Here is a 24,031-nt window from a genome sequence, read left to right on the forward strand (position 1 = left end):
AACTCTAATGAGCTTGTGGTCTGGAGCTAAATGGTGCTGTGACCTTTGTTTATTGCAGCTGGTTTAAATGAGGATGATCTAGTCTGGACTGCAGGGCATGGTGAGGAAATAGTCCTTTCCGACAGATGAGTAATATACGTCTGAAATACCGCAGCGACAAGGTCTAGCTCTGATGAGTGAGACTATATTAAGCAATGCTTTAAAAAAACCTTGTGGCTCTGATTACAACAAAACTGAGCAGAAATGTGGAACAAAACAGTAAGACGCTTGACTTTGTTTTGGTTACATACTAAAGAGACACCACAAATGACCAAAATTACTTGGCGCCTTTATACAAGCTGGTCTAAATGAAACTATGTATCCAATGTCTGAGAATTCAAGTCAACGGTGTATGAAAATGTCTTACTATTTCCTGGAGATATTTCAAGTCAGTTTTAGATGTATAAACTCGTCTTGTGTTGTATAAACCATTGCGTAACACTTTGTCTTCTATTGGCATACATAGATATATTGATGTTTCAGGTCAAATTTACATGCATAAGCAGTTTCCTAGTTTTATAAACCAAATTATTCAGACACTGTTGAATGTCAGGCTGAGTTTAACAAGCAATTGAATCGAGATGTTTTAAGCGAGCTTTAGTTGCACAAACTATTTTCTAGTTGTGTAAACAATATTGAGACAGAAGACTTTGTAAGTCAGCTTGGATTATATAAATGGTCTTGTTGCGAAGTTGTAAGTTAGCTTCAGTTGTATAAACAACTTTCTAGTTTTATAAACTAAAACATTTTAATTTATAAATCTAAATCCATATGTTGAGATGTTCTAAAGCAGCTTGAGTTGCACAATTCATTTATTAGTGTATAAACAAACTTTCTGAGATGCAAGTCAGCGTAAGTCGTATAAACATACCTTTGAGACATTTTTTTATGTGAGTCAGCCTAGACTGAGTAAACCGGGAACAGAATCGACTGCTACACCAATGTATGGACCAATTTATTGAGAAGTTGTATTTCAGCTTGAGTTGTGCAAGCTTTTAGTTGTAAAGTTATAACTAAATTGGGCGTTGCAACACAACTAAAACTGTTGCACTGAGACGTTTTAAAGTCAGTTTGGATTGTTTACATCGATTCATTTACACTACTTCCCTAAACTGACACTTTAGTTATTGTGTAGCAGCAAACTGCGTTTGTTCCCTATTTAGGCAGCATTAATACAGTAGTATGTCTCATACCTGTTGCGTCCTGTCGGCTGGGATCTTCATGATCGCGTGCCGAAAACTATTGTCCACATATGACGCCATTCTGTCCGCGTGCATTCACATGTAACAATAGATCTCCTTTATATACGCTCGTTCATTTCCTCTAGCGATTTCGACTCATTTTTTTAAAAAGTAGTCATTTGTAACACTCCTTAAGTTCCCTAAATGACAAAAAAAATGTCTCGAAGCGGGCCGGGTTTCGAGCCCCGGTCTGGAGTTGAGTACAGAGCTCGGGTAACGTTAACAGTAGATCCTCTTAGCGACGTCACAGTTACAGAGCACAAATACAAAGTTAAAAGTTTATAGCGCTCAATAATCTTTTCCCATAGACAGCGAAAAGATGATAGTGTAACAGAACCACATCTGTGTCGAGTAACATCACTGAAGCAACTAATTAGCAACTAAAACGTCCAGAAATGTCTGGCAGTCTCTTGTGTCCAGATGGAGGTTCACGGATATAACGTTACAAACGCAAACTCCGTAGTTTCGGGGTCGCTGTTCATCACTCCGCGTCCGGCGGGTCTCCTCCTCAGTCGAAGAGCCTGCAATAAACAGATGATATCCCAAGTGCGGGTAGTTTAACTAAGTGACGTGCGTCCATAGCGACTGTGCGACAGACTCCAAGCGGACGGGCGGGGTGAAACTGGACCGGTGACAACGCTGTGATTCACAAGAGATGAAGTAAGAATTAAACAGCGGACCTGTAGCGCCTCCAGTGGACACTATTGGAACGTCGAGGTAGATTCATTTTAAAATAGTTTTGTTGGGTTAAAATTAAAAAAAACATTTGATATATAAATATATATATATATATATATATATATATATATATATATATATATATATATATATATATATATATATATATATAAACGAATAAAGATTTAAGTTCAAGCCAACGTACATAATCTTATGTCAAATCAATGATTATTGTAATATAATACATGTTGAAAATACAAATAAAAAATTTTAACACCTTGACTGATATTTCACATAATTTTACCCTCTTCTCCTGTCCTCATTTCATAGGGTTTAGGGAAAGTAATGGTATATAAATTACAAAAAGATATAAAAAAATAAGATTATATATATATATATATATATATATATATATATATATATATATATATATATATATATATATATATATATATATATATATATATATATATATATATATATATATATATATATTCTATTTTTTGCAACAGTATGCTGTGCAATTTCTGAAGTAGTGGGGGATTTTTAATTAGTTTATTTTGAAAATGGTTCATAAATCATACAGACTTAAGTATTTTGAAAATGTTGCGATAGTTTTTGTAAGGGTTTGAAAATACAGCTTATTTATCTGGAAACAACAAATGATACAAATGAAGAGCAAACATGTTTCATCAAATGGTTCTTGAGTTGCATTAATTAATAATATAGACTGGAGAAAAGCTTAGTTGTTGCCTCATAAACACTTTCTTCCTAATAAAACTAAAGAAATCCACTTTCAAATATTGCATAAAATATATCTGGTTAACACGTTAATTTCAAAATATGTTGACATAAAAATGTGTCAGATTTTTGGTTCTATTGAAGAACTGTAGTCTATTGACTTTGATTTGATTTAGATAGCTTTCCTGTAATGCTCTTAATTTATTAATTATCTTACACTTGTAATTTACTTACCCCTTTCTTTGTTTTGTAAGTTTTTTTTCTTTCTGCAGTTAATATAACTCTTTTATATTGATCTCCTGATTGTGGTTGTATATTTTCATTCATGAATATTTTTTTTAATTGACAATTCCGTTTAGTACCTTAAACGTCCAGCAGAGTACGCTAGAATGCAGTACATTGAGTGAACGCTAGTTAGTATGAGGCCACCAGTCGCTCACAAAATTTAAGAGGTGTAATAAAGGGCAGAAGGTTTGTGCTTTTTATATAAATAATACATAATTTTACATTATGTAAAAACTCTTGCAAAAGAGATGATTCTTAAATGGTTCTTTCTCATAGTAACAGTTCTGCTGTGAACAGAATTATCCTCTTATTCTGAAATGGTGTTATTTAATTCATTAACTGACCAAGCATCTCAGGTTTTATGGAGCTCAACTATCAACACAGACTGACAAAACTCCCTCAAAATTAATTCTTCCTTAAAATGTTTGTACATTTTAGCTTTTAAATGTATACAAATTTTCTGTCAACTTTTAGAAATGTAACTTGTTTACTCTCTCTTTCTGATTTTAGCTTAACACGTGACAGGTAAATAACATGGAAGTGTAATTCAGATGCGGTGAAATCTAAAAACTTACTCATCTGCAGAGAATACGACATTTCATTTGACCAAAATACACTCATAATGATGAACACAAAGACACCACAGAGGATTGTATTTTTAACTAGAACTCGGACTACAGTGTGTCTATTTCCTGTTTGATTATTTTCACTATACTTTAGCCTATTTATTGCTGTTCAGTGTCAGTTGTTATTTCATTAATGTATTCAGCTAATATTGCTACTAGATGACAAACCTGACAAAGTTTGAAAAAATGTCCAGAGGTCATTTAATCTATACTATTTTATTAGGATTTATAGACAAAAATAACTATAAATAAACTACCAAAAATGAGCTATGGGACATTCAACCAGAAACATGCATTTTCGCTTATAAAAATGTGACAGAGCCTGACTTTAGCTTGCCATCCTCAAAAAAAATTAATAAATAAATACAATTCATACAAAAACAAAGCACAATTTCATAAAATTTAATGACAGAACACATCCTTGATTACTGTCAGCTACTTCTTTGTCAAATGATGTCACTTCCGAGCCATAGCCTTAAAGGTGTATTGCACACATTTTATGTTACATTTAATGCAAATGTGACGGGACTGACAGATACATGGGTACAATTGTAAAATAGTGTTTATTTGTAGATTTTTTAAAATAATTTCATGATTTTAAATCAATTTATGATAAGAACTTAGACTCTAAATTTTTCTCTAAATAACAGTTTAGCATAGCAAAACTAATAAAGCTGTAAGGCAAGGCAAGTTTTTTTTTTATAGCACATTTCATATACAGTGGCAATTCAAAGTGCTTTACATAAACAGAAATAAAAGAGACCAGAATAAGAAAATAAAAACATAATAATAAAAGTGGTCAAAAACAGATTAGAATGTGTTAAACAGGTTATAAAAGAATGAAAAAGAAAAGAAAGACATAATAATGTGATCTGTCGGACATAGCACAGTGCTAGTAAAGGAAAACAGATGTGTTTTCAGTCTTGATTTGAACGTGCCAAAAATACACATGTAGGTTCAATTGGGCTGAGGACAAGGACAATAACAGGGTTTGCAAATTTGTAGTTTTTAATAAAGAAAAAAAATCTGAGACCCAAATGATTGACATATTCCATTACAGAGCAGCTCACAGAAATCAACCATCAGCCATTTAAAAAAAATGGGATGAAAAAATACTTTTTATTCACTGTGTTTGTGTTTTTATTTCAGGAACAGATAAATGTAGTTTTCTGGCAGAATGTGCCATATAGAAAAGACATAAACCAGTATAAGATGACGCAGTGGCGCAGTAGTCAGTGCTGTCACCTCACAGCAAGAAGTTCACTAATTCGAGCCTCGGCTGGGTCAGTTGGCGTTTCTCTGTGGAGTTTGCATGTTCTCCCCACATTTGCATGGGTTTTCACTGGGTGCTTCAGTTTCCCCCTTAGTCCAAAGACATGCGGTACAGGCGAATTGGGTAGGCTACATTGTCCGTAGTGTATGAGTGTGTATGTTTCCCAGAGGTGGGTTGCAGCTGGAAAAGCATCCGCTGCGTAAAACATGTGCTGGATAAGTTGGCGGTTCATTCCGCTGTGGTGACCCCAGATTAATAAAGGACTAAGCTGAAAAGAAAATGAATGAATGAATAATATAGCAGTGATTACCTAGAAGAACCATTTTTCCACTAAACTAAAATAAAGGGTCCCAAACATATATATTTTTAGAAGATGCTATAGAACCAACGTTATTACTTCCCCAAAGAATTTGTCAGAACCTTCAAATGGTTAAACAACCATATATTTCAATTCAGATGATGAGAAATGCATGCATGTGAAAATACTAATTTATTACAGTGCAAAAATAGGTTTGTCTATTAAAAGTCCCAACATAACATGGAATAAATAAAGAGTTTTGATGCAATAACCATCTGAACTCTTTGTCTAAAATGAGAATTTTTCTCAGACTCTTGTGTTGTCAGTAATTTCATTTTAATGAAAATAGTAGCTTATATATTCTTTTCTTGGCACTTAAACTGAAATATCTGAACACAAACATGGGAAGCTGAGAAATGTTTTAGAAGAACATTTCTGATGGCACTTTTTGCATTTGAACTCTTCAAATATAGGATTTATTTTGTCCTGATGGCCCAGCCTCATAATATTTTGTCCTTATTTTATGCTGAAATGGTGTTCTTTAATTAATTAAATGACCAAGCATCTCATGTTTTCTGGAGCGCAACCATAAACACAGACTGACAACACTCCCACAAAATTAATTCTTTCTTAAAATGTTTGTAGATTTTAACTTTTAAAATGTGTACACATTTATAAAAATAATTTGAGAATGCAGTGAGGAATGCATGCAAGTGAAAATGCTCATTTATTATAGTACGAAAATAGATTTGCCTATTAAAAGTCCCAATATAACACAGAATAAAATGAGTTCTGATGAAACAACCACCTGAACTCTTTGTCTAAAATGAGTGTATGTTCAGAAATTTCACCTTAATGTTCTTTTTATGACATTTAAACTAAAATATCTGAACACAAACATGAAGCTGAGAAAAATGCTAGATTCAGAAGAAATTTTCAGATGGCACTTTTTGCATTTGAACTCTTCAAATATAGGATTAATTTTGTCATTGTGGCCAAAACCTTGAAAATGTCCTCCCAAATGAAGTGAAATAAACAACTAACATATTAAGCCATTTAAAGTTGTTCTCGGTTTTTAAAAGTCAGATTTTTTTTATTGAATCATGAAATTGTCTATTAGGAAGCATTAAATTGGGGATATTTAAGGATTAGTGTTGCAGTATAGCCTGATTATATTCTCATTTTTAGCAAAACACCAGCTCCCTATTATTGTGCAATAAAAGACATCCAGAATTTATTCAGGATTCACTTATGCGCCCAGAAAAAACAAATCAGACATCACACACGCCTACTCAGATGTGATGCAACGCTTCAATCTAAGTCTACATAAACAGGGTGTTTTAAAGCACTCACACTTTAACATACTTCGGTGGAAAAGTGGAGTCATGTCAATCACAAGGTCATGAAAAAATACACACAACAAAAGAGTTCAGATACAATTACAAACAAAGAAAAGAGCAAAGGGGGATGAGAGACGTGAAGGGGGAAAAAGAAAAAAACATGGCAGACAGAGTGACATTCTCTCACTCGTGTGACGATCCTAACAGAAATAAGGGTCACTTGCATGCGCGTCGAAAGATCTATATAGGGCACTAATTACCGCTACAAGGATGGGTGTTAGATGTCTGTGACTAACAGCAAGTGTTCGGTTCCCCTAGCAACAAAGAAGTGCTGAAAATATTGCTGTTTTATCTACCTAATCTATATGGCCAGATGGTTAAACCTACGTTATGAAAACATGGGTGTGTGTGTGCCGGTGTGAAAGTGTATATATAGGCGCCTAGATTTATGGCTGCGGTTGTATGCTCACTGTTCATGCACTGTTTCAAATCTTTACTCATGCTGTAATGTAGCTACATCTTTAACCAAAAGACACTCAGCAGGAAATCTCATTTTGTCATCCTGTATGCAAACACAACACTCACCTTTAGGAGCACCATTCCCCTCCATCCTGGCACGATTATGCAAACATAAGTGGTTTGGCACCTTCATCGTTATTCTGAGATACTCTCAGTAATGGTGGAATAATGATTGCTTTAGGGGAAAACAAAGGTATGTTTTGTATAAATATACACTCACGGAGTGATTGAAGGATAGGGAATTCACTTCAGTGAAGCTTCTTAAAAGCATCTGTGCTTACATTAATTAACGCTTGATGTGTGTGTGTGTGTGTGTGTGTGTGTGTATGATTCTGTTGTTCAACAGCTGTTGTCACTCCTCTGTCCAAATGAATTGGTCTCTCAAGGTAAGCACATAGCAGCAGTGCTTGAGGAAACACAAACAAACACCTGCAAAATTTCCAAAATAGCATATTGGAGTGTTCACACAATGCCACCAGCCATATTGTAATGTGACTCGTATTGTGCACAACAGGGACGGGGTGGAAATATGTCTGTTCCTAACCTGCATGAGTTTCTTTCTTCAGTGAAACACAAGAGAAATGTTTTCGTCAGCACAATGAAAGCCAGCAGGGTCAAAAACAATACTGGACCCCATTGACTTTCATTGTATGTGGAAAACTGAAAAATAAATGCTTGTGCTGTTTTTCCAAAACCTTTAAAAATAACTTTATTCAAGTTTTAAAATGTAATGAACAGATTTACGGATACAAGACTTACATTTACACAAACTTAAACGAAACGAAGTATGTTCATTTTTAGATTGTCAATTTAAATGGCGCAGTAGGTAGTGCTGTCGTCTCACAGCAAGAAGATAGCTGGTTTGAGCCCAGGCTGGGTCTGTTGGCATTTCTGTTTGGAGTTTGTGTTCTGACGTGTTAACATGGGTTCCCTCTGGGTGCTTCGGTTTCCCACACAGTCCAAAGAAATATAGGTGTTTGTGTGAAAGACTGTATGGGTGTTTTCCAGTTGTTGGGTTTCAGCTGGAAGGGCATCCGCTGCGTAAAACATAGCTAAATAAGTCGGCGTTGGCATCCCCTGATTAATAAAGGAACTAAGCTCAAAAGAAAATGAATTAATGAATTGAAATGTCATTTAACACTGGTGGTGTTTTTTTAATATATTTTTTATATATATTACTTTTTTAACTCTCAGATTCATCTTAAATATGAATAAAAATATTTTATTATACAATCAACATTATGAAGACATCCTAAATCCACCAATACTTCATTTTATTTTCATCAGATTACTTTACATAAAATTTTCCCCAAAAATAAATACTAATATTAGATGAAAATTTATTATCATTATTAGTATTATTATTATTATTATAGTAATAATAATAATAATAGTAATAATAACAATGATGATGATGATAATTATTATTATTATATAATTATTATTATTATTCATTATATCATTATATCGTTATTCATTATATTAGTATTATACATTTATTTTTACTCCTAAACAAATAATAGATGAACATACGTTTATTAATTTTCCTTCGGCTTAGTCCCTTTATTCATCAGGGGTTGCCATGGTGGAATGAACCGCCAACTTATCCAGCAAATGTTTTACACAGTAGATGGCCTTCTAGCTCCCTCCAAATACTGGAAAACACTCATACACACATTCACACACATACACTATACGGTCAAGTTAATTCAATTAACCGATAGCTTGCTGTGAGGTGACAGTGCTACTGAGCCACTGTGCCACCCATGAACATTCATTAATATTATTATTGTTATTATTGTTATTATTATTATTATTATTATTATTATTATTATTATTATTATTATTATTATTATTATTATTATATCATTATTATGCATGTGTGGGCTATGTTTTACACGTGTGTTTATAAGTGTTAAGTTTTTCATGGGGTAAAATAATTTATTAATAAGTTAATAGTTAATGATTATTTGATATCAAATAACAATGAATGAATAAGGAAAACATACATACAGACAGTTACATGTAAATACAGTAAACAAATGAATGTATGGTACTGATATACAAATACATCCATTAGATAGCTGAAAATATTAGTTTATTCAAAAGTTCTTTTTTTGCATTCATCAAATATATATATATATATATATATATATATATATATATATATATATATATATATATATATATATATATATATATATAATTATATTTTTAATTGTTCCCAAATGTTTAAATCCCAAATGTTGTTTAACAAAGCAAGGAAATTTTCACAGTATGTCTGATAATATTTTTTCTTCTGGAGAAAGTCTTATTAGTTTTATTTCGCCTAGAATAAAAGCAGTTTAAAATTTTTTAAACACCATTTTAAGGACAATATTATTAGCCTCTTTAGGCTATTTTTTCAATAGTCTACAGAACAAACCATCGTTATGCAATAACTTGCCTAATTACCCTAACCTGCCCAGTTAACCTAATTAAGTTAAGCCTTTAAATGTCCTTTTAAGCTGTTTAGAAATTTTAATGTGGTGATATCATTAGCCCATAAAAATTTCCTGCCTGTTGTAAAACTATTTCAACAAGGGGCAATACAATAATAACTTTACGTTAAAACCCCTAACATAGGATTATTTATAAATATGTGGACTTTGTTCCACATTTAATTGTGTTTAATTGTTCTATGAAATGATTGTGTAATTCCTTTAGTACAATTTGTCTCCACCTGATTTTCGGTAAAAGCTAAAACTGTCCATTTAAAATTATGGCTTTAAGTCATGCTGTGTAGATAAATGTACACCGTTTAGTACATAAAAAATTTGTTGAATAAAATGTAAGGACTTTTATTTTTTATCTTTGCAAACCTGTCTTCCCCTTTGAAGGATTTGAATCATTTTGGTGTTTGATCCTCAAGAGCAGCTGAGCTGGTTGTATATGAAAATAATGAGCTGGGTCTGTGATTTGGGCAGCACTTCAAAGGCTCATGCAAAAACCGTCTCCTCATTTGTGTCTTCCTCAGAGAACCTTATTAAACATGCAGCATGCTCACACTGCTTTCTGTTGATGCTCCAGACATTTCCATGTAAATTATAATCACCTTTGGCATTTTCTGACAACAATATCTGTATATAACATTATGTTCAATCAAAGAGCTCAATGGATCTAGGTGTATCGATACAGACTCAATAAGAATCAGCAGACAATAAAATCATTAAAAATAAGGGGATGTTTGCACATCACCACATATCACAGCTGGATGGAACCAACAGCGGCACTAGAGTCTGAGCTGGACAGAAGAGGCACTAGAGATGCTCAAACGAGGGTCTGCGTGCCAACCTTTCATTTTTTAGAGTGTATAGGTTGTGATATCATCATTCATTTTTAATATATACTGTTAAACTGATTTAACTTCTACTAGGAGTGTAATGCAGCATACTTGCCAATAATACATTGGTGTTTTTCACCCAAAAATGAAAATTACCCCATAATTTACTCACCCTCAAGCTATTCACAGTGTATATGATTTTTCTTTCTGTCAGGCAAGCACATTCAGAATTCCATGGTACATAATGGCATTGGATGACTTTTATGTGAAGCTTCAAAAATCAGCATATTTCAAATCCATTGTGGATATACTGTATGTATTCAACAAACAATGGTCAGGTAAGCAACTGTCCCCAGGTGAGAAGAAAGTGTACTAAAGTTGTACTTTTTTTGGACATACTTATCATATTTTAATTTTACTGTAGTAGGTGGATATTAAATGTGTTAATTTAGAACAACTTCAAGCATATTAATTGTTATTTTATATATATTTTAGATTAACTTTAAGCTATTTGAAATATGTTGTAACATACTTATTTGTGTTAAAATGAACATACTTTGAGTACAATTAAAGTTTACTTTTAAAAGTGTATTTTATTTAAAGTGCATTTTACGTATATTTGAAATATAGTTAAAGTATATTTTAAACACAGTTCAAATATATTTTAAGTTCAGATAAAGTGTATTTTTAGCCCAGCTGATTGCATTATTAAAACCAATTAAAGTATAGTATAAGTCCAGTTGAAGTATACTTTAAGTTCAGATGAAGTATCATTGAAGCACAGCTGAAGTGCATTTTAAAACTAGTTAAAGTGTTGTTTAAGCTCAGTAGAAGTATATTTTAAGCTTCACATTAAGGTGTTATTACTATGCTTACTATACATTTGCAGAGAACTACAAGACCTACTTTATTTTAACAAAAATTAACTAAATTATTTAGGAGAATGTATTTTAATTATATTAAAACTATGCCATAAAAGTACTGTACAATACAAATACAAATAACTGCATGGTTTTTGAATGCTTGAAAACTGTAATTTTCAACTTTTTCAAATGACAACTAACTTTGTAAAACAGTGTGATTTACAATATTTTGAAATACAGGCTAAAGCATGCTCATTTGCAGTATTTAAAATATGTTTAATCATTATGTCTAAAACAATTACAAATAACATGTATATACTTTAAACACACTCAAATTGGCACTGTTTCACAATGTTCTTATACAAAGTACACATAAAACATACTTTAAGAAAAATAAAATTAGTGTGTTCTCTGTAAATACATTAAAATGCATAGATAGTATGCTTGAGATCCAGCATTTTTTTAAAAAAGTGCAGTTATGCATATTTTTTTTTACCAATGTACTTGTAGTACACTTGATAATAAATACATTAAAATTCAAACCAACACATTTAGAATGCACTTTAAGTTATTTGAGCTAATTGTGCTCAAAACCTACTATCTACATATCAAGTACATTTGTAATATATTTAAGAGCACTTCTTTTTCACCTGGGTCAACACAGAAACAAACAGATGTATACGGGCAATCCAGAGTCATGGACAATACACAGTCGAATGATCAAAAGGCAGGCAGCAGACAAAGTAAAACAAACAAAACAAAGCAAGGGTCAAATACGGAAGGCAAGGAAAACGTATCGCAATGTTCACAGTACAGATAAACAAGACTTAGCCCTGATGCGAGTGTTTTGTTTTTAAAGTCAATGTAATCAGTACTTGACGATCCTCTGGCTGTGTGTTTGTGTGTGTGCAATCAGCAGAATCCAGAAGAGGTGCATGTGAGAGGTGTATGAGTGAATCTGTAGTCCATATAATGGCACATTTGTAGTTCTCTGGCGATCTGCATGTTTTCTAGTGACCTGACAGGATTAGCTCGCTGGTGATTGTGCCAATTAATTTTCCTTTGGCTGAGTTTCTTATTTATCCGGGGTTAACAAAGTGGAATGAACCACCAACTATTCCGGCGTTCGTTTTAAGCAGCGAATACCCTTCCAGCAGCAATTTCTAGTGACCTTTTTGCTGTGAGGTGACAGTGCTAACCACTGAGCTGCCATGCGCATATCAATATAGGATCATTTTTGTGAGACTGTTCGACAATACGGGCGAGGCAGTGGTGCAGTGGGTAGTACTGTCGCCTCACAGCAAGAAGGTCGCTGGGTCGCTGGTTTGAACCTCGGCTCAGTTGGCGTTTCTGTGTGGAGCTTGTTCTCCCTGCCTTCACGTGGGTTTCCTCCGGGTGCTCCGGTTTCCTCCACAGTCCAAAGACCTGTGGTACAGGTGAATTGGGTAGGCTAAATTGTCCGTAGTGTGTGAATGTTTGTGTGGATGTTTCCCAGAGATGGGTTGCGGCTGGAAGGGCATCCGCTGCGTAAAAACTTGCTGGATAAGTTGGCGGTTCATTCCGCTAAGGCGACCCTGGATTAATTAAGGGACTAAGCCGACAAGAAAATGAATGAATGAATGTTCGACAATACAATTTTTATGTTTCTGTGAGGGACAGGTTCAGGGTTGGGTTACATGTTAATAAAACTAAATTTATTGATTAATTTAACATTTAATATAAATGATTCTTGTTAACTTTTGACCAGAGCTGTATCCCTTCTAGCAACAACCATCCATCATCAACTAACTGGCCGAAAAAAAAACATTGTATACACTGAGGATGGCTTGAGGGTGAGTAAATAATTAATTTTCATTTTTCATTTTGGTGTGAACTATTCCTTTAAGTTCACCATTTTTAGACAAACTGTGGCAAGCTCGTCAGTAAAGTAATTAGAACATGATTAACTAAACAGTACTTAACGTGATTAATTAAGCATTCGTTTTTCAACCATATAAGTCCATCTTTGTGCAGTGGCATGAAATAGATGAATTTTCCCTTAGATGAAGATTGTGCCAGGAACAGCACACTTTATCTTACCTCCTGACATGCACAGTCCCTCCACACACAAATTCACAGACACAGATGTAGAGATTTTTGATATCTAGACATATTAATTTAGGAAACACTTCCTGTTCTCAGCCTGCAAGGAATGATTCAAAAGAGTTCAGTTACTCTCAAAGAGACTTTATCGATTTTGTACAATCAATAAATATTAAATCTTACAATGTCTGCTTCTGCTTTGTGTTTTCACTCAATTAATGTGTCTCTCACAAACTTATATTTGTGAGTGTTGAGTGTTTCTTCAATATATGTGACTCTGGACTACAAAACCAGTCATAAGTCCTAATTTGTTCTTACATCGCCTGAAAGCTGAATAAATAAGATTTCCACGACTTTAACATAGACATTGAGTGCATATTTATTAGATAGCACTTTTAAAACCCAGCCAAACTGTTCACAACAGTGTCCAACACGAGACATACCTGGATCACATTTTAAATGATAAGCTTATTACGAAATTTAATAGTGAACATGCCATTTTAAACATTGTGTAATAACATTCTATACCCCTTCATCCAAACTAATTGAAAGATATTCTGTTTGCGAGTGTATTTGTTGTATTACAAGTTTATTTTGTAATTATTTCCTTTTCAATGCTTTACGTATCTAAAATGCCGTGGTTGTGCACTGGTAAGAAGTTATGCCAACTTTAAGATTTCTTTAGAATTTAGATCTTTTTCTCTTTATTTTATTAATTTCATGACATATTTTAAATATAGTTGTGTTTTGCATGTTCTCCCCGTGTTCGCATATATTTCTTCTGGGTGCTTCGGTTTCCCCCACAGTCCAAACACATGCGGTATAGGTGAATTGAATAGGCTAAATTGGTCGTGGTGTATATGTGTGAATGCAAGAGTGTATGGGTGTTTTTAAGTGATGGGTTGCAGCTGGAAGGGCATCTGCTCCGTAGAACATATGCTGGATTAGTTGGCGGTTCATTCCTCCGTGGTGACCCCTGATTAATGACGGGACTAAGCCAAAAAGAAATTGAATGAGTTGTGTTTTGGTTAAACAGTTACAGTATGTTAACTTTAAAACCATTTTATTTTCATTGTATAAACTATATCTAAGCATAATCACTGTAAATATGTATATAAACAATTTCAGAAATTAATGAATTAATTAATTTCCGCTATTTGCTTAAGTGATTGTCTTAAAGTAAATTTAATTATTTATTTTAACAAACAAACAAACCATAGCCATTATAGCAAAACATTTTAAAGCTCTCCGCTGCACAACAGATTTACACAGTTTTCACATCAAAATTAGTATAATCACTGTATGATTAAACTGTAACTAAATACACTACAGAATGTTATGTTTACAAACACAAATTACATGTAAATACATAAGCCTTTTACAGTGTAAAACACACTACTCATTATTCTTGAGTACTTTTAAAAGGGCTATTTTTTAGTCACACTGTGAGTGATATTTACAACAGATACTTTTACTCTACTCGCACTTTATTTTGGGGTAAATAATGATACTTTTACTTGAGTATGATGTTTCAGTACTCTTTCAACTGTATTTCTGTGGTTCATGCAATAACTTATTTGTTTCAGTTTTAGACTAAAGTAGTGCAAGAATGGTTTTCAGAAAGAATGTTTTAATATTCAGAACCCTAGAATGACTATGTTAACGGCTATAAATCTGAGTGGACCTCTGTAAACTGTACAGTTCCCCAGGGCTCAGTCTGTGGACCCTTCCGGTTTTGTCTATTTGTCATTTTTAAGCTATAAAAACAAAAATTAAGTCTATAATTAAACATAACATAAAACATAAATCAGTGCATTGCTGAAAAAAGATTTCATGTTAACTACAGGCTAGGAATTATTTAGGGTCATATAAAGGGCAAATTACCATTAAATCTCAGAAGGGAGCGAAGTTTTTCTCAGATGTTTTTTTTCCAGGTGATCTAAAATAAAACAGACATTGCAGCCCATTTCCATAATGAGCAACACATTCTAGCAAGAGCAATGCGAAATAAAAAAATAATGTGCCTTGTTAATCGATATGTTAAATAGTGTCTTCTTCTGGCACTCCAAATAGATTCTGTTCCCTCTGTTCCTCTTCATAGCAGAAACTGTGTGGAAAGTGGGTTAAAACATGCTTTTAGGGTTTTAAATAATGGTACAAATAAACTGACTGCCACATACTGTGTAAATTGTGCTCCATGATTAATTTAAATGCTCTCCTTCAAATAAATAAACTCCTTCAAATGCATGTGTAATAACGTGAGTGTAGCAGAGGCCAGTTGGTAAAGTGCTGAGCATGTTAAGCTCACTCCTTTGACCTCTAAAAGGTGCTCTAGCTACAGGCGCTAGAGGCCATAGTCTTTAGCCTCCTTGATACAGCAACCAACTCCCATGCAGAAAGTCGCTTGTTTGATCCTAACTCAGAGTATGTTGAATAGTGTAGGACCAACGGGGTGACAATGGTGCAGTGACCTGGATGAGAGTAAGGTTTAGGGGGTGAGTGTAGCAGAGGCCAGCAAGTGAAATGCTGTGGAGGTAAACCTCACTGCTCTGACCTCTAAAAGGTGCTTTAGCGTCAGACGCTAGAGGCCGTGGTCTTTAGCCTCCTTGAGAGAGCAATCAACTCCCATGTGGAAAGTTGCCAGTTCGAACCCAACTCGGAGCGGGTTGAGTGGTGTATGACTGGCAGGGTTACATGAGCTACTGCAAATCAACTTTGTCACAAATTTTTCAACTGTGCATCTTTAAAAGACCCAATCCCCATAACCTCTTAGCCCTTCCACTTCTCCAACCTCTCCATTTCAAGCGTTCACAAGTAGGGCTAGGGGAGTTTTGGAGAGGGGTTAACTACAAATGAAGAGGTATGAGAAATTTCCCTGAATACACCAGCCACAGCAACAACATGGCTGCTCTGTGAGCAAGGAAACCCACAATTAGAAGTATTTTTTGTCGTTGATATACTTTTTTTCTCTTATTATCTCTTATGAGATAGTCCTGACACATTTTTAATTATTCCCGAGAACATGACAGAATGCACAGTACTATTTTGTGCAAGTGCAACATGATCCACAAGCTGAAAACAAACAACATTTTTAAAAAGTCCAAATAAAGTGCAAAACAACTCTGGGAGTGAGGTAAACATTACTGTAACTGTGCCTTCTGGAATGACTACAGCACTAAAGGCTTGACTTATGATGACGTTTGTGGTTGTAGTGCTGTCCCATTTCTTTAGGAAATTTTTGATCCCTACCACTTTGAAATTTGATTCAATGGCCAAAGGGAGGAGATATTTATTTATTTATTTATTTTCATTGTAATACTTTTACTTAAATCTTTATTTGTTTACTTTAGGAACTACTGGCGATGCAGTGGCGCAGTAGGTAGTGCTGTTGCCTCACAGCAAGAAGATCTCTGGTTCGAGCCTTGGCTGGGTCAGTCGGCGTTTCTGTGTGGAGTTTGCATGTTCTCCCTGCATTCGTGTGGGTTTCCTCCGGGTGCTCCGGTTTCCCCCACAGTCCAAAGACATGCGGTACAGGTGAGTTGGGTACAGGCTAAATTGTCCATAGTGTATGAGTGTGTATGGATGTTTCCCAAAGATGGGTTGCAGCTGGAAGGTCATCCGCTGCATGAAACATGTGCTTGATAAGTTGGTGGTTCATTCTGCTTTGGCGACCTCGGATTAATAAAAAGACTAAGCCAAAAAGAAAATGAATGAATGAATGAAAGAGTACTAATTTTTTTACAGTGTTAGGAGTAAGAGAATTGAGATTGGCCTTATCTTGACAGCAGATTCTTTAACACCTAAAGGTACCAGTACTGTACCAACAACCAAGACAACCAACCTTGAGCAAGACACATCATTCAACATCACTTCTGACATCTAGTTATAATTAACTTCTTGCGTAAAACATAAACATAGAGGTATGTTTACAGCTCAAAATGAGTGAGAACCGTACAAATAAAGGCTATTTCTAAAAGGTAAAATTAGCTTTAGAGTACAATATATTTAATGTTTTTTTTTCTTTGTTTTTTTGTCAACTGTATTTGTCCTTCAAAGGACAGCAATTTCTGTTATTTAAGTTTTAGCCCTAATTGGCACCATAAAATATTCACCTCTCACATGGTAAAAATGTGACACGCTATTAACTGGAATGCACTGACTGTGTCTGGAACGTAGCAATACTGTATACACACTTACCCAGAAACTCATTTATTTGTTTTAAAAGAGTTTTCCCTGTGGGTACATTGGAAAGATCTCTTTGGCAATGTCCACATAAGCCAACTGTAATCTACACTGACATCCAATGAAAGGGAGAGGGTCAGTTAAAAATGCATCTCAACCATCTAATTACTCCCTTCCTTTATTTGTTGAGTGCTATGTTTATCAGTGAGTGCTATAATCTGACGTCTGAACCTATTTTGTCTCTCCGCTCTTTGTTAGAATCCTTTGCTTTCTGGGAAAAAATAATACAACAACAAAGCTTTAACAATGCATTCCACTTTAAAAAAAAAAAATTCTTTGAATGAGTACTTTTTTGGAAGCAGACTTGTCTCTTTTGTAGCCAGACACCGAAACGGTAGAAGAAACCATCATTAGCGCAACAAACGTAACACACATAATGAGAATGTGTGCATTATTGCATGCTCTTTTCTTCCTTTATACAGTTGAAGAGAATTCTTACCTCATCCGCATCTCACATGCAGAATGTTTTAATGATGTTTTGTAGAAGTGGATGAATAAAGGTCCTCTAGACTGCTGCTGCGGCTGCTGCGAGAGCTTAGTCATTTCAGTCATTATTAACTAAAGAGATTAGAAACCATCTTAATGAAGTGAGCTCTCAATGGAGAGGATAGAGAGAGGGACAAATGGAGGAAAGGAAATTCAAATGGGCTACTCAGTATCCTAAGAGACAGGGCTTTTTCACAATACCAGCACTCTATTTTTGCTTGCTGTATTCAGTTTCCTTTATGAAGCATTCACTCAAATGTGCGCGTGGCTCCTTTTGAGGAAGAGTCATGGTGTGCTGGATGTCACGTCTCTTCATGCCTGTTTATTTCATGTTGTTTTGTAAGGGAAAAAAAAGATTAATGAACAAAATTAAGGTCAATGATATCCCCCTCCGGGAAGTGGCATTATTAGTTTTAGAGGAAAAACAATATTAACAATGGATTAGGTTATTGTTTTAATTCAATCATTTTTTATGGTATAACATTTTAAAAGTTTCCTAAGGGGCTTTTCACAGTGTTGCACAGAAGAACCACTTTTGGTTCCCCGGAGATTCTTTCAATGAACTTTTCTAAACTGAACCTTTCCTTTTCTAAATTAAAAAGTGTAACAAACATTTTAGTGACCTAAAGTATTGACTTTACATTTGCTGCTGTTTTTTTTTTTGCTTCTCCTTTGTTTTTTTGTGCTTTACTCTGTGTTTGTCCGTTACTGACAGGATCATCAGATATCACAGTGCTTCAATGATCACGAGCACATTATTAATATGAGCTCAAAAATTTGTTATTGCAAATATAGACGAGATTGCGAGCTCTCTGGACAAAGTGATACCTCTCGCACTTTTAGACTGGCTCGTAAAACAACAAAAGGGCACAGCAGATTTTGTTCATCTTGGCTTTGTGGCTGTTCATCAAGATGACGACAAGGTATGTTTCACCATTTGTTTCACCAAGGCTCGGGCTGACCATATCTCAATATTATGTTTATATTATTATGATTTAATCTCTCGGCTGTGTATTTAAAACATCTTGGTTCCTTTGTTTTCATTTTGGCTTGTTGCGCAAGCGAATGACGTATCTCTGTAAACCAATAGCGTTCAGCTGCGCGTCTAGCTCCGCGTTTTGGTACCCTTTGCAAAGGGTGCCAAAAAAGTGGTATGGTACTGCTGGCTTTGGTACGCCTGTTGACAGTGGAAACGGCCATAAAATCGTACCAAAATGTACCATACCATACCACTCAGTGGAAATGGGCCACTAAAGAGCCATGAAACCCCCTCTGTCTTAGCAGGGTGTTTTCACACCTCCTAGTTTGAAAAAGATAAGAAAGTGTGTGAGTTCAGCTTTGTTTAGGTGGGAGTGTCGAGTGGCGAAAAAGGGAATGGTTTGCCTGAAAAGGGGAGTTTCAGTACATGCACAACAGCTGATTTTCACACCGGCAACACAAATACAGATGTAGGGGAGATAGACAGTTATTAAGCAAGCAGCATTTACAACGGATCTGTGAGCTGTGTGGAAGTGAAGGATTTTCAGTCCATAATGTTGTAGTGATTTAACTGTAAACTTAGTAACTAAATCATTTTGACTAAGGTTTGTCTTTAAAAACTGAGAGAGTACTGCTGAACTTTGCCATCTGAATAAACAAAAACAAAGAACATTGATCGCACACTTAAATCCATAGAGACAGGACAATCAACACAAACTGGAACTGTGTCTTTAAAAAAAAAAAAAGATTCGAAAAGCTCTTGGGTAAAAAAAAATGTTCCTAACAAAAATAAATTTTTACTTAATTTTTTATACATTTTTGAAATGGAGGACCCCATGTGTTTCCCTCCGCTCTTCAGTCTTGAGTTGGCGATGGCCGCTGAACCCCATATATATATATATATATATATATATATATATATATATATATATATATATATATATATATATATATGTATATATATATATATATATATATATATATATATATATATATATATATATATATATATATATAAATTTTTATTGATCAAATCTCTGCCCTGCAGAAAAATAAATCATTAACAATAGCATGAACAAATCTTAATCTTATAATTTGAAGTACTTAATCCTTAACTAACTTTAGCTCTTTATTTTCTCGGTTGTTTGACTTGATATGAACGTTTTATTGCCTCTATAAAGTAAATAAACATAACGCTTGGAAACAATCATTCACTTGAGTCATTTTAACAATCGGTTAATTCAATCGCAAACATTTCAGTAAACCTGTTACAAACCTCCCACAGGGCTGACAAATCAGAGATAATATTGTAATATAACACTTACAGATTGCATGTCTATAATTTTAATCCAAGTCTTTCAGCTCACTATAGCATCACCCATCTTTTATGTACAAATATGAATCTGGTAAAGTAGTGAAGGGGTTAAACAGCCCCCCACCACAGCACTTTAATAAATTAGCCAGTACGACTGATGTCAGAGCAATTGACTGCAAAGCCCCAGAAGAAACAATGTAGCATTTTGAAAATCGTCCACCTGCTGTTCTGACACACTGCCAACATCCTTCTTCAAAAAATGTGATTAAATGTCTAGAAAGAGACCCATTATACTGAAAATGGCTCTGTCACTTCAGGCAGTTTTCCAAAGTCTATTAAAGCTGTGGTAAAACAGATTAGATAACTGCACACTAGATAAGGTGAAGTAGGCTACAATTTCGATCATTTTGCTGCTTGTGTCATAAATAATGAAACATAAGAAAAATACTAAATATTTTCAAACATCCAATGCAAATGCTGATTAGACACACCACACCCATACATAAGGCACGTACTCTGAAGATAATTTGAAATATTCATTAAATAAGTATGTTATTGTGGATTTGACAATACAGAGTTAACATGTCTAGGGGAATTCAGTTAAAAGGGCACCTATGATGAAAATCAACTTTTGCAAGCTGTTTGGACACAACTGTTTGTAGGTAGTGTGTCCACAGTCATATTGGAATGATATAAACCCAACAAGTCTCTTTTTAAAATTTCCTGACATTAAATAGGATCCAAATCCCAGTGATTTTGAGGCCCACCACAACGTGATCTAGGAGTGCAGTTTTCCCCACCCACCGAATTGATTGACAGGCGCCATGTTTCTTTAATGACCACAATAACTACAATAATCACCACAGCTGCATGGTGTCAGTTAACTCTAATAAATATATGTATGTGTGTTTACTGCAAATGGCATTTGTGTGTGAGACTTATCATTTCAGAAAGGCTTTACTAAATCACACCACTAATTGAAATAAACTCAGGAGCTGTATTTCAGCTTCATCCATGTCTGTCTCTGTCACTGACTGCTGTTTATCTGATGCAACGCAGGAAAAGCTGACACACGTGGGAGTTGTGGGCGGGGAGAAACAGCTCATTTGCATTTAAAGCCGCAGGCTACAAAAAAAGCTACACTGTATTCAGACACCAAAAACGGGCAGATTCTGGAGGCTATAATAAATAATTTGATAAGTATTTTGAGCTGAAACTTCCCAGAGACATCCTGGAGACACCAAAGTCTTATATCTTGTAAAAGGGGCAAAATAGGTGCCTTTTTAGTTTACCTGTAGAGAAAAAACTCATAAGATTTGGCATTTTCATCAAAATACTTCATCTTGTAAGCTTGTGAGCTCTTTTAGCGAATTTAGATTGTAAAATTCTCTCAATGTTTTGATGGTGCCCAAAGGCTCAATGTTTACACTTTCAGGAAATGCATGAAAGGAACTTTTATATTAGTCAATGAACAATATGGGGTAAGAACATTTATTTTGACATTTAAAAAATCATATACAATTCATAAATCTAAATCTTCACATCATAGCCTATATCAAATTGAAGCTCTTCAGTCAAGAGAACAATTGCTCAAACATACCAGTTTCCAGCCTGCTTAATGATATTTGCCTGAATACAGATTGAGGGAAATGTCAGTGACTATATTATATGCACTAAACTCTGAAACTCTATACTACAATACCAACCCAGGCTCATTCTGAAAACGTAGCTCAATGTACATTTCTGGAGACCGTAAAACTACGTTTTTTTTTTTTTTTTTGCAGTTTTTGTTTTTGCGAATCCACGAGAGGCCGCTGTGTATGCTTTTTGAGATCTTGTATTTATTTCCCGAGTGCCATTTGAGCCTGCTGTTCTCTTCTATATCCACCAGGCCGCTGTCGACTTCCTGTTTGCCTGATTGACCAATTGTCTGACCCACCCTCCCCCTTCCCTAAACCCAATTACAAATTTCCCTAAAACTAAAAATTTAAAAATCAATTCAGAAAAAGAAAAGCTCTCGTCTGTTTTTTACCACATTTTCAGATTTTACCACATTCTCACCCTGTTATTTACTTGTTTATTTCTTTTTTCGGCTTCTGTTATTGTCTTAACCGCTTTTTGGAACCATTCTTCGTTGGACTCGAATCCCAGACAATCATTGTGGTCAACTGCTCTCTGCGTCTCAAGTCTGCAAATGTACATGGCGAACTACTGGACAAACTGGTAACAGCGGAAAAGCCGCCCATACGGAGGTAAGTGGTCAGCCGGTAAGCGTGAAAGGGAACAGCATCATACCGTCTTGTAGCGTTCATTTTAAAGATGAAATGCAGCCATACATACTTCTGGTTACATAACTCGCAATCTCTAGAAGTGTATATAGGGCTACATTTTCAGAATGAGCCCATGTTGCAACATACCCACAGGACAGCACTCTCTGAGATGGTCTTCAGCTAGTTTAGATTATATTTTTATAGCAGGGATTCCAGTGTTAACAACTATAAATCTGAGAGGAGTGGCGTATATCTGTGGAGTTCCCCAGGGCTCAGCCTTTGGACCTTTCTTATTTTATCTTTATATTCTCCTACAAGATTGCCCCCCTCCCCCAAAAAACTTTTTATTATAGGAATTATATTAAGAGCATGCATTGTATTATAGTGACATACACGTAACACGATCTTCTAAATCAGTTTTTCTACATCTGGTTTGGATATTATGATTGTAATTTATGTATAGGGTTATAGTTTTACTGTTAAAGGAAATGTTGGCTGAAAATAACCTGTCACTTTTCTGTTTTTCCACTGATTTATATCTTAAAGAGTACTATTATGTTTTGGCATGTATGCCTCTTTGACAGATAATAACCTTTATATCTCTGTCAGATCTGCTTTTATCTGATTTGATTTACAGTATGTATCTTCCTCTAAGTCACTATCTGTTCAGCTGATGTGAAAAGAGAGAGAAAGAGTGTGCATGTCATATGTCATGTGATTTTATTTTGACAAGATTGTTCACACAATGCATTCATTTTTACATATCCTTATAGAGGTATGTGCCAAAAAAAAAAAAAACAATATTGAGGAAAAGTTAATATATTTCAATAATTTGTTTTAAAAAGTGAAGCTTGTGTGTTATATTAGTTCACCACACACAAAGTGAAATATGTCAAGCCTTCATTTGTTTCATTCTTCATTTGAAGGATTATGGATTAAAGATGAAAAAAAAAAACTCACTTCCAGTATTTCACAAAATTAAAATATCATGACAGAGTTCAACATTGTGGGCTCCCAGTATCTCAAACTGGTCTGTTGATTAATGTGAAGCCTTGAAACTGTCTCAGCCTGGCCTAGTAGGTTTCAGAATCATAGGATGACTTCTGACTTCACGGTTGTGCAGAAGACCATCATTGGAACCCTCCATAAAGAGGAAAAATCTCAAAAGGCAATTGCAAAAGAAGCTGGATAATCACAGAGTGCAGTAGGTATATTATTACAGTGTAAAGAGGAAGGGAAAATGTGGCTGGAAAAGGTGCACAAGTATAACCATAGCCTTGATAAAATTGACAAGCAAGAGTGACAGAGGCTCTTGTCAGAGCATCAAGAACCACCACATACAGACGTCTGCATGATGGGCTACAGCTGGAGAATTCCATGTGTCAAGACACTCCTAAACCAAAAATGATGTTAGAAGCATCTGTGCTGGGCTA

At 34.8% G+C, this 24,031-nt stretch overlaps 1 protein-coding gene across 8 annotated transcripts in view; it reads right to left on the reverse strand.

Annotated features, from left to right (window-relative positions):
• The window catches only part of rapgef2a (Rap guanine nucleotide exchange factor 2a), a 66,061-nt gene extending 64,149 nt beyond the window's left edge, over positions 1-1,912 (reverse strand). For all 8 annotated transcript variants that reach the window (XM_087237085.1, XM_087237081.1, XM_087237086.1 and 5 more), the window contains exon 1: positions 1,233-1,912. In XM_087237085.1, coding sequence (XP_087093211.1) covers positions 1,233-1,316 — 84 coding nt within the window. In that variant the 5' untranslated portion in view covers positions 1,317-1,912. The remainder of the gene's footprint in view (positions 1-1,232) is intronic.
• Positions 1,913-24,031: the final 22,119 nt, after the last annotated feature.

This window comes from Danio rerio, chromosome 1, assembly GCF_052040795.2.
Source record: "Danio rerio strain M-AB ecotype USA chromosome 1, GRCz13ab, whole genome shotgun sequence".
NCBI classification, from domain to species: Eukaryota; Metazoa; Chordata; class Actinopteri; order Cypriniformes; family Danionidae; genus Danio; species Danio rerio.